Source organism: Somniosus microcephalus, chromosome 9 (assembly GCF_052327205.1).
Source record: "Somniosus microcephalus isolate GS21.2 chromosome 9, FLI_Smic_1.0, whole genome shotgun sequence".
Taxonomy (NCBI): domain Eukaryota; kingdom Metazoa; phylum Chordata; class Chondrichthyes; order Squaliformes; family Somniosidae; genus Somniosus; species Somniosus microcephalus.
The window spans coordinates 153731784-153744743 of NC_140995.1; the positions used below are offsets into that span (position 1 = coordinate 153731784).

Consider the following 12960-nt stretch of genomic DNA (forward strand, 5'->3'; position numbering starts at 1 on the left):
TGTCAAGCGCTTTGGGGTGTTTTGTGACTTTAAAGGAGCTATATAAATTTAAGTTGTTGATGCTAGTGGTCACTAAAAACTTTGCTTCCTAGACTGTTGATCCTTCTCTAAAGGACACAATGCACACTGTCAAGCCATCTGAGTAGGCAGGAAAGAGTACTTCGTTTTTTTTAACAATGTGACGCAGAAATTTGAATTTCTGATAGTGTGCCACCTAAAGTGTGAGGGACACAGAAGCACTCGGCAACATTTTATGTACCTTAATATATTAAAATTCTTACATAGGGTACATGCTCCATTGTAAGCTCCTATGTAAACACTGCCAGTGGGAATACCAATGTTAAAATGTCAATACTTGCCTTTATTACCTGTTATGCCACGAGGTGCTGCTTTAGTGAAGTTTCTAAAGTTAGGTGGCAGTACTGCCCTGTAATGGTTACCTGTCATGGCACTGGGTGACAATGTATTATCTTTTCCCCATAAACTACTCAAAATGCTTTTAGAAAAAAAATGTTGATGGCCATTTTTTTCTCAGTAACTCACATTTCCAATGTGCAAAATATGTTAAACAAAATAAATAAAAATAAAAAAGCACACATTTCACAACAACAAGATTAAACGTAGAATTGAATTGCCTTTTAATATGTTCATTATAGCTTTTACTTCATGGCATCAGCCTGTCTCAAATGCCTAGGCTTTGATTAGACATTTTTACTTTACACCAGTTAGTGTGAGCTTTGAATCACATTTGTGCATTCTGAGCATGTGTTGTTTGCAGCATTTTCTAGCATGCAATCTGTACTTCAACAGGTGTGTCCCCTCATCCTATGAGGATTTCTTTGCTTTTTCCAAAGGACTTTGAAAGAACGTGGAGATTGAATTCTCAAAATTTTTACTTTAGCCAGGGTAAGACATTTATATAAAGGTACGAACAATTGTTTGAAAGGACCCCTCCCCACAAACTGCAAGACCCTGCTTCTCCCCATTACTGCCAGGTCCCAGTAACCCTTAATCCAGGCAGACTCTGAAATCAGAAAGCTGATTTTGTTCTCAGTACTCAGCTTTTACTTGTTTAAAGCACTTAGCTCACGACTGTATTTTGACAAATGCAGATTGGCAAATATAATAGAAGTGGTAACTAAGATACACCTCTCAGTAAAAACATTACTGGCAACGGCAGATTCCTTTAATCAAGTTGAGCTGAATATATTAATGGATTTGTACTAAGCTTCCTCATTGGTCCAACAACTTCATTCAGGGAGCAACTAATGTATACAGACCAGGAAAGTTCAGATTCAATCCCCTGTCCATGATGAGTTAGCTTAGCTCAACCAGAAAAGTGGTATGGGGAGCTGCCAGTGGCCTCCATATTAGAGAGGGAAAGAAAGAGAGGTCATGGTTCGTGATTGTTACACGACAACCCCTGCTAAACATACACATGTGGAGCTGGACATGGTTAGGATCATATTCGGCTGTGATAACACACGGCGGTCAAACAACCCACTAACTGTCGAGGCTTACACATGAATAGTGGCTGACACCCTGGAAGCCAATTAAGCATCTGTGAAACTACGCCACAGCTTCAGGAAAGCAAGGAAGAAAATTTGGCTAGAGAAAAAAAAGTGTTGCGGACAATCAATCATACTTTATTTACTAATGTGCTTATTTTGGAGAAAGTCATACACTTTCAGGGCTTATTTTTCTACTTTGGGACATTATGGACTCGTATGCATCTTCTTATGAATATCATTATGTTTCAACTGCAAACCATGGCAAAGGGGATTAAAATTGGGCCACAACATGAGAATCACAGCTCTAGGCTAACTGTTGACATGTGGTAATAGATTTAACTTATTGGTCAGTACATCTTTTATATTATACATATTGATTTGAATGATTTATTGCCCATTATTGCCCAATGTTGGTAACCAAATTGTAATGCCCTCACATGCCCCTCCCCCCATGTTCATCCTCAGAAAGGTTATTTGTCCATCAATCACACAGTTGCAAAAGGTCAGGTTTTACTTTATGTAAACACGCAAGTGCACATTAAACCTTTCAATGGCGATTTTTTTCCCTGCTGCTTTCAGAAATAAACGTTCATATAAAATGTATATTTCTGTAAATTTGCAGTGTTGAATTTTATATTACAAACAGAATGGAAAAAACAAACAAAGCATCACAAGGCTATTAAAAGTCCAAATAAAACACTTCATTATAGTTTTCCAAACAAACAAATCACCTACCCCAAGGGTTGAATAGTCACTACATTCTGAGTGCATATTTAACAGTCCATTACTCCACCTCCACCGGGCTTTCACTCCAGCATAAAATTGACTCCACTTCAAATTTATCCTGTGCAAAGAGAATACTAGAATTAAAAAGAGTTAGAGAGAAGCCTACATTAGACTGCCTGGATATATCTCTCACACATAAAAATACACAACACTCCCCCATGATCCCAATAGAGGAGAAAATAGGATGCCTTTTTACCCTCCTCTTCCCATTAGTACCTGTTCATTCAACTTGTAAAGCTTCTCTGATCAATTCAGCTACTCAATGAATTCTTTGAATCAATAGAAGTCTTTCAAAAATGCTCATGTGGTTTCTATTTAACCTCTTTTGGCCCACTTTAAACTAATATTCTCCCCACCCTTTTAGGTCACCTTTATGTTACGAACAATATGATTTCCAAAAGGCATTTCATAAAGTTCCACATTCAGGGTTACTAATTAAGCTCAAAGCTGTGGGGATTCAAGGCAAAACTTGGGTATAGATAGGAAATTGGCTAAAGGATTAAAAAAATGGGCCTTACACAAGTCATTGCCTCATTGCATAGCTCGTTACCACCAATCTCCCCTTCCTAATGTAAACAAAGTGTGTCATATTATTTAGGAGTGAGTAGTTGGCATGAGTTACCACACTGCTTTTTCATCTCTGATTGGAGTCCAGCTGACAAATGGGATAAAAGTCTCCCCTCTTTGCTAACTGCAATGCTCCTACATTAAATTAATCTTCAACTAGTTCCGAGTGAGCACAAATTCACAGTCTGAAACTGCAATGATTACAATCTCATTCCAAATGAATCCCAGGATGGCTGGTGTGGTAAATGGAAATGTCACACTGGTGAAGTTGGCTTTTCTCTTCTCAGTTAGAGCTAAGGCACGTTGCTGAACGTGTTTTTCTCGGCTACTTTCCAGCTCAGATACCAAAAGTGACAAAAATATAATCAACGATGACATCCTTCACCTTGATTAAACTAAATAGGAGTGAACATCTATGGAGTTCTCCCACTTGTTCACTGGACTTTCAGTGGAAGAGCTGTGAAACCCCCACCCTGCCCCGGAAATTCAACCCCAACATTTAGGAACAAAAAACAAATTAAAATTGTTAATTTGGACTGCAATATTCAATTCATTAAATATGTTTTAACAAATGTATAAACCTGAGATTGATAAGTCTATTTTTCTACTGGAACTGTTCTGGAATGTTTGCACACTGCAGTTGCCACCATTAGCCCTGCCCGGTTTCTTCTATTACTAAGGAGTTTAGAAAGAATTTGCATTTACTGTATAGAGCTCCTTTCACAACCTCAGAACATCCCAAAGTGTTTCACTTTTGAAGTGTAGTCACTTTGTAATGTAGGGAAACACGGCACTATTCCACAAATTGTAATAATATAAATGATCTGTTTTTAGTTGTGTTTGTTGAAGGAATAAGTATTAGTCAGGACAACAGAACTCCCCACGAAAAGTGCCATAGGATCTTTTACATCCACCTGAGAGGGCAAACGGGGTTTAACGTCTCACCCAAGAGATGGCATATTCAACAGTGAAGCATCCTCCAGTACGGTACTGAAGTGTCAGCCTAGATTATATGCTCAACTCTCTGGAGCGGGACTTGAACTCACAACCATCTGACTCAAAGGAAAGAGCGTTACTACTGAGCCAAGTCTGACGCCTATTAAGGAAGGGAAAGGGGAGGAGATACAATGCATTGTTCAACCATATTCCCTTCATATATTTATTATTAGACATTCTACTATTACAACAAACAAAAATGTGAAAAAAGAAAGAGCACATCGCACAACTAAACTGTAATTTTTTTTAACTTTATCTATTGTTAGTCTCCCCCAATGGTTACCTTCTCTTGCTGCCCCCTACCCCTGTGGTCTTTGTACTTCTTGTTACTAGCAGGCTCCGATTCCTGACCTGTCACTTGCCTATCCCTCTTGCATTTCAAGTTCTTTGTATCTTGCCCTCCCACCAGCTCGCATTTTCTGTCCCACTGGCTCTACAGCCAGGCAATAACCAACACTTCAAACAACTAAACGTCATGCCTCAGCGAATATATCAGAATACACCGAGCCCACTTCTGGCGTGCTAAATTCGCTTGAAATAAGTGTAATGTGCATCTTTACTTGACTGAAACATCCTGATTGTGCAGAGTATTAATAAAATATGCAACGGAGCACAGTACATTACCAAATAATTACACCAATGTGGGTGAGGCCTCTATAAACCTTAAATGGCCTGAAATCACTTGTTAAGATTTTTTGGTAAATCGGTGTGTATTCTCGATAGAAAATTTCTTAGATAATAGTCTCTAAACAAAAAAACTGTATGTTATTAAATAGTTTAAATCTAGATGTAAATGTGGTGACTTAAACACCAAAATTACTCGAATGATCTTCTTTGTGAGAGACAAAGTGAAGCAGACACCTACAGTATATAACATAACAGAATGTGCTGATCAGCCACTCTTACTACAAAGTCAAGTACCTCGGCACCACCCCCTCCCCCCCACTCCATGTGAACAGGTATTTGTCAATCTCACTATAGTTATTCAGCTTCGTGGAAACAGAACAAAGGCTGCACATTGGAAACCATTTTATTTAAAGATGCCTTTTAAAATACTCATTAAATGTATTTTTCTGCTCTTATTCTGGTTTACCCTCCCCCTATCTTGTTCTCCCAAGCGATGTTTTCAAGTCAAATCTTTACTTTGGCCACACCCCTGCTGTAAACTAGACATTACCTTATACAAGTATGAATCTGCTGCATTCCTCTGTCTAGCTGCTGCTGCGTAGATTTTCTACGCTCCTCACACTGCCTGACTATGTTTTTGTGTACATGATCTCACATGACTCAACAGATACATCTTGAGTAGATCAGGCCAAGTTCGGTGCCTTCCCAGGAAGGAAGAGAGGAGTTACTTTGTAAAGAGACCTAAAGCAAAGCCTTTTCGCTGGCTCAAATTACCCACTTGTCAGGCCTGATGGATTTGGCTAAAAATAAAAGGAAACGGGCCGAGAAAAGCAGATGAATGAGCTCAGCAGTTCCTTAAATAGGCCGTGCCACTGCTCCGGTTCAGAAGCAAGTGATTTCCAAATACAACCTCTCATGCTGTACTTGTACAGCGACTGACACAGAGGTTACAATCTCACTACAACCAGGAGGGTGCAGATGTGATAGCGGGAAGCTTGATTAAGTTGAACTGTTCTGAAATAGAATAGTTAGTGCTTATTTAACAATAAGTGTTAAAACCTTTTTGGATTGAGGGAAAAACAAAAAAAAACAACACACTTTTACCATCTTGCCCAATGTGCGCCATCCAAAAATAAACACATGATTTGCTGGCGTGCACATAATAACAACTCAAAAGCCTGACATCAACCAAAGGACAATGAAATGTGATGCAAGGATTACAACCCCAGATCTGTAAGCACTTTTTTCTCTCGGAAGCATTTGCCATATGTTTGGCTTTTCCACAGGCCATACGGGTGTTTCAGGATGCCATCTGGTTCCTATATGCAATGATAACTGTGCTTCCCACAGCAGCAATAGAATGTTGGCATGATTATTCCTCTAATTCCGACTGCTCCCAAAGCAAACTTCACCTCACCTAATATAAAACTCAAAACATTTCTTGTCTTAATTACTCAGACAGGCAAGGCACCTTTCTAATACAGCACGTGGAATATGAAGAGGAAAACTGCAGCAGGAAGAACATGAAGTCACAGACACTACCAGACAGTGAGCCGGAGCTAGGCACAGCACAGCACATGTACACCGTTTAAAAATAGACAAACTGTACCAATATCTTAGTCCTTATATTATTCTCATACAATGTTAGTCACAGCAAAACAAACAGGCCCTCTTAAAATTGGGAGGTTGCGATGTGATCAAAGACATTATCATAACTAAATACAGAGCCTGCACAGGTTTACCTGCATTTAATATGTGGGGGGGGGAAGGAAGTGTTCTGGCCGTTATATGCAATGACATCATAACCACATTCTTTTTGAAAGCATTTGAAATATAGCTATGCAAAAAGCAAGAGCAATTCCGTCCCAGAGGTCTTAGATGAAGATAAATCCCCAACCTAAAATTATTAACTGCACAACATTTTAAACCTTCTTATTGAAATGCAATAATTCTGGGAAGTTAAGCATCCTAAAATAACACTATTTAAAATCCTAAGAATGGCTGGTATTACAAATAGGCTACTTTGCCAACGAGACCTGGGTGTCCTTGTGCACCAGTTGCTGAAGGTAAGCATGCAGGTGCAGCAGGCGGTTAAGAAGGCAAATGGTATGTTGGCCTTCGTAGCGAGAGGGTTTGAGTACAGGAACAAGGATGTCTTGCTGCAGTTGTACAGGGCCTTGGTGAGACCACGGGGTAGACTTTCATAAAGCTGTCGGGAAGGAGGCGGGACTACAACTTTCGGGTTTTAGTCCCGCCTACATCGACGTTCGGCCAATCCACGCGATTTTCCCTTGATTGACCTTGTTAAGCCCGCCCAGCGGTTAAGGGCCACCCGGCAACAGGTGACGTCACAGACTGAAATTTCATCTGTCAAGAGGTCTTGGCAGATGAAATATCAGTGTTTCACAGCTGTTTGAAGCTGTCAAACACTGACAGTCTGACTTCTAACCTGAGTCCTTCTACACAGACTCAGTTAGAACTGTCACCGGCAATGAAAGCTGAAGGCTGTCACTTTTGACAGCTCGCAACCATTTTACTTTCAGTGCCGGCTGAGTGATGGACTCCCGAAACCTAGAGGAAGAAAGGCTGTTAAGGTAAGTACAGGTAATTTAAACTTCTTTACACACTTTAGACACACCAAACACACTTACCTTTGCACTCATGCACCCATCACTCACCTGAACACCGACATCGCGACCCCTCCAAGTCCTTCAACCCGACGGCCCGACTCCTCTAACCTGGCGTGGTTTGGAGCCGTCGGGAATCCCACACGATACCCCTCAAAATAGGGATTAGGCTAAAAACTGCCTGTTAACTACCTGTTAACAGGCAGTTAATTGGCACTAATCCCTTCCCGCCTCGGGTCGGCGGGTCCCAGTGCGGGGCGGGTACCCGCCTCCCCTGAAACTTACGTGGAGGCGGGTTTTGGGCGGGATGGTGTCGGGACCCCCGAAATCGGGATTTCCCCCCCCCCCACACGCCTGAAACCCCGCCTGACGGCTCCAGGAAAATCTACCCCCACATCTCGAGTATTGTGTGCAGTTTTGGTCGCCTTATCTGAGGAAGGATGTTCTTGCCATGGAAGGAGTGCAGCGAAGATTCACCAGGCTGATACCTGGGATGGCAGGAATGACGTATGAGGAGAGACTGGGTCGATTGGGCTTATGCTCGTTGGAGTTTAGAAGAATGAGAGGGGATCTCATTGAAACTTATAAAATTCTAACAGGACTGGACAGACTAGATGCAGGAAGGATGTTCCCGATGGTTGGGGAGTCCAGAACCAAGGGTCACAGTCTAAGGATAAGGGGTAAGCCATTTAGGACTGAGATGAGGAGGAATTTCTTCACCCAGAGATTGGTGAACCTGTGGAATTCTCTACCACAGAAGGCAGTAGAGGCCAATTCATTAAATATATTCAAGAAGGAGTTGGATATATTTCTTAAGGCTAAAGGGATCAAGGGATATGGGGAGAAAGCAGGGACAGGGTACTGAATTTGGATGATCAGCCATGATCTCATTGAATGGCGGAGCAGGCTCAAGGGGCTGAATGGCCTACTCTTGCTCCTATCTTCTATGTTTCTAGCTTGAACCTCAGTTCGTTGCATTATCTATCAGACTCATGACTTCGATTAGTGCAGCAGTTTACACGAACAAGAGAGGATGACGTAACTTTAGCTGTAAGATTTTAAATATGGGTGGTCATGATTTTGAACTTTGATAATTGGTTTTAAGGATAGAGCTGTTAGCTTCTTAGAAATGACAAACCATTTCATAGGACCGGCTCAGTGTGCTGAGCGTTAGTCACTACCACTTAGCGCCACGGAATAGGGACAAAGAAATGCATAGAAGGTACAACGCGGGAACAGGCAATTAAGCCCAGCAGTCCATTTTGTCGTTTACCCTCCATGTGAGCAAATAGTCCGAATCACATTTACCCATCCTGTTCCCATATACCTTCATCCCCTTTTCCTTGATCTACATATCCAAACTAATCTTGAATGTTGACATTTCTGCCTCCTAATCTTAGTCTTTCTGTAAATCTGTCTCTCCCTCTGCCTCCTTTCTTTAGTGTATTCCCCCCTGCCCCCCCACTTACTTTTAATAACTGCAGGGGTCTAATTCTGGTGGTGTGGCTCATAGTAAGTTAGAGAGCATGCTGTTTTATAAGAACCAAGAGCATTATACAATATACTATTCTGCTACTAAAGTAAAGAAAGAAAATGTCAGCCATGGCTCAGTAGGTAGCATATTTGCCTCTGAGTCAGAAGGTTGTGGGTTTACGTCCCACTCCAGGGACTTGAACACATAAATCTAGGCTGCCACTCCAGTGACAGTGCTGAGGAAGTGCTGCACTGTTGGAGGTGCCGTCTTTCAGATGAGGTGTTACACCAAGGCCGTCTGCTTTCTCGGGTGGACGTAACAGATCCCAAGGCACTATTTTGAAGAAGAGCAGGGGAGTTATCCCCAGTGTCCTGGCCAATATTGATCCCTCAATCAACATAACAACATAAAAAACAGATTATCTGGTCATTATCACATTGCTGTTTGTGGGAGCTTGCTGTGTGCAAATTGGCTGCCGCGTTTCCCAAATTACAACAGTGACTACACTCCAAAAGTACTTCATTGGCTGTAAAGCACTTTGAGACGTCCAGTGGTCGTGAAAGGCGCTATATAAATGCAAGTCTTTCTTTGCAACTAAAGTGGTTAATTATGTCATTTTAAGGCCACAAAGTCCAATTAATGTATAGTTATATCCTGGTCAATTAGAGGCTAATTGCTTGCGAGCAGATCCTGAGTCAATTAGAGGCTATCTTCTGTTGCTGGGGAAGTATCTCTGTAGACTGCCAGATGCTTGGAAACCCCCAACACCTCCTTAAAGTCAGAGGGAACCATCAGATAATGACTGGTTTTCTTTTTCTTTGTTTATACTTCCCCACCCTCAAAAGTGTGACAGAATGTATGACTTTAAAATGGGGACTGAATTACCTCTAAGCACCTGGTCCAATTATCCCCACCCTCTAACCCAGCTTCTCCTGAAGACTATGCATGGTGTTGACTCCTCTGTGTCCAATGTCATAAGAGACTGACTAGTATATGGATAGATAGATGAATGAAAGGTAGATAGATAAATATTTTGAGGATATGACTTGCTTTAAGACAAGACTTTCATAACAAGAGTACTTAATTTACAATTAGAGTCCTATTGACTCAGCTATTTTACTCCCACTATCAAAATAAAGTATCAACCTTAGCTTTATTTAATGAAAAGTCTCCAGATTCCTTTCTTGACCTTTGCACATCGGGGTCTTTTGACTATAAAAGTCCCTCCGTTTCCAACAGTTCATCAACCCTGGGTCTGTGACAAAAAACAATCAGGGGCTTTTATTGTCAAAAACACACTTGAATTTTTAATTTGATTTGAGCTTGAACCATTTTAGCTAAAAGTACCACAACAGAACTACTGAAGCATTTTATACCTCATTACCAGTAAACACGTACAGATAGAGCTCTCTTCAGGTATGATGCACTGCATCTTTTCTAATGAATTTGCTGCTTCTAATATCAGCAGGCAGCGTAAAGCAAAAAGGGAAACAAAGCAAAATATTTGTCTACATAAGTAAGTGTTGTAGAAACTCCCAGGTACATTGGGGGGGGGGGGGACTGGTCTGAAGAATTAAATGCAATGGTCAAGCTCTCAAATATGAAGCAATGCCACAAATCTAAAAAATAAAAATTATTACAGTTCATCACGCAGAAGTAGCATTTTTCAGACCCCCTGTCTACACCATGTCAAAAATTAATAAATAAACTATTTTGCAAATTCCAATTATTTACAACATAAGAAAAAGCCAAATATGAGAAAAGGCTATTTAGCCTATTGATACATATCTTTCTAGTATTGTAACTCACCCAGCCTCGCATCCAAAGGCCCTTTAACTCCACAACCTCACCTGGCAGATTTTTAAAAGAACTGCATTTATATAGCGCCTTTTACGACCTCAGGACGTCCCAAAGCACTTTACAGCCAATGAAGTACTTCTTGAAGTGTAGTCACTGTTGTAATGTAGGAAACGCGGCAGCCAATTTGCGCACAGCAAGCTCCCACAAACAGCAATGTGATAATGACCAGATAAACTTTTTTTTAGTGATATTGATTGAGGAATAAATATTGGCCAGGACACCGGGGATAACTCCCCTGCTCTTCTTCGAACTAGTGCCATGGGATCTTTTACATCCACTTGAGAGAGCATACGGGGCCTCGGTTTAACGCCGCATCCGAAAGACGGCACCACCGCCAGTGTAGCCCTCGCTCAGTACTGCACTGCAGTGTCAGCCTAGATCATGCGATCAAGTCTCTGGAGTGGGACTTGAACCCTCTTCCTTCTGACTCAGAGGCAAGAGTGCTACCAACTGAGCCACAGCTGACACTATATTTATTTTATATTTCTCACTGTTTGAGTAAAGAAATACCTTTAATATCTATACCACTTAATAGTGCCTATCCCTTAATCACTCCCCCTTAACATTCTTTCAGACTGTACAACTGAAAGTTCTCTAATCTTTTCCTCATTGTGAGTTCACCGTACACTTGGAATCATTTATGTTGCTTTTCTCTGCACACTATCAAATACATTGCATGCACGTTACTTTCAAAGCATGGTGACCAAAACTGCACACAGTTATAAAGGCCACGATTTGGTGACCAAAACTTCACACCGTTATAAAGGCCACGATTTTGCCAGCGCTCAGCGGACCCAATTGGTGGTGGGTCAGCTGTGAAATTTAAAATGACTGACAGCAGGTCGGGAACCCGCTGTCAAAACGCACACACCTGCATTTCCCGATGTCGGGTTTGCCAGTGCTGAGCAGACCAGACAGGCAGCGGCGGGGGACCCAATACAAATCATTAGTGGCTTGTTTACAGCCACTTAACAATGCTTTTTTTCCCCAGCTTTTTAACTTTCACAGGTCTCCCTCCGGTTTCCCGCTGTGCCTAGACCTCGTCTGTAAAGCTGAGGCGCGAGGTCAGTGGCCATTGAATCAGCTGATGAGTTGACAGCTTCAAATGTCAACTCAAAGCTCCCAGCTGATTCAAATATCTTCCCTTAAGCACTAGCATCTCTAAACTGCATTTCCACTACAGATTCAGGATGCTGCAACTCTTTACACAAGTCTCCATGCAGTCTGACCTCATTACCTCTCCCACCATTGACTTATCGCTTCTGTCATCTCTACTTCATCTGCCATCTATTCCATCAGCATAGGTGCACTTTATACTCGCTCACCTTGGTCCTCAGAATCTTACCACGATCAGCCCCAACACCAGCATCACCAGGCACACCAGCAGCACCAACAACAACACCAACCTTCTCTGCAATCACCTGAAGCTGCACAGGACAGAGGGCATCAGCCCCCGACCACATTGCTGCCCGGGACGCCAGCGATGGCCTCACCATAGCCACATTTACTTCACTTGACGCTGTACACCCTGGCTGCCACATGATGCACTAGGTTGGCACCAACTCCACACCAACAACATAATGCATCCCTACAATGCCCAAGCCATTCCTTTCACATTCATTACCATTGCAGGGTTACCGTTATGTCTCACCATTCACTGCAACTCACTAAGCCACTTTCAAAGATGCACACAAATCTGTCTAAGAAAGCAAAGATTTGAAAATAAAGATTTCAATGTTTGACAGCACATGAACAGAAACTTCACATGAACATTGGCTAAAACACACAAATGTGTTGTTACAGGAAACTCTTTGGTATCCGACACCGACGCGACCGGGATGGTGCCGGTTGAGTAAAAATTCCAGATGACGGAAAGGGTTATCTAACGAGGCTATTTTTAACAAACAAAAATAATCAAATCAAGAAATGTGCAGTATACAGTAATTGGGTACTCACCTACAGGATGTTGTGTTAAATGGATGGTGGAAGATGCTTGATTAAGTACAGTACTGCCAGTTGAGGGTAATCCATAACTCTTTAATTACTTAACAGTAAAACAAAACTTATACAGTAAACGACTGTATACAGTACTGTAGTTGACTGTACACTTATTCCAAGTCAGCTGGTTCATCAGGAACATCCATGGCAGCTGGGTCATCAGGATCATGCACTTCAACAGATTCTTCAGGCACTTCCACTGCTTCAACTTCCTGTTATTGAGGTGTTCGGACTTCCGACAGCGCCAAGAGTTTGGAGAACTACCCCCACTGACTAACTCGGCCACCGTGGGAGACTCGGACTCGGCAACATTTCAGGTTATTGAGGTGTTGTTTTCGGAGTATGAATTTTGCCAGTTAATAGAGAATTCCGGATATTTAGGTGCCGTTTAAACGAGAGTTTCCTGTAGTTGGTATGACTGGACTAGGACGAGGGTGAGTGTGAGGGTGGCTAGTAAGATGGGGAAGTTGTAATGTAGATAGAGAGGGATGGTGGAGGTGCAAGGTAAGTTGGT

At 41.9% G+C, this 12960-nt stretch overlaps 1 protein-coding gene across 1 annotated transcript in view; it reads right to left on the minus strand.

Annotated features, from left to right (window-relative positions):
- The window catches only part of LOC147112788 (transcription regulator protein BACH2-like), a 372148-nt gene that overhangs the window by 229397 nt on the left and 129791 nt on the right, over positions 1 to 12960 (minus strand). Inside the window, exon 2 of the mRNA XM_085997405.1 lies at positions 2247 to 2355. Within this exon, the coding sequence (XP_085853531.1) occupies positions 2247 to 2282 (36 nt within the window). The 5' untranslated portion in view covers positions 2283 to 2355. The remainder of the gene's footprint in view (positions 1 to 2246; positions 2356 to 12960) is intronic.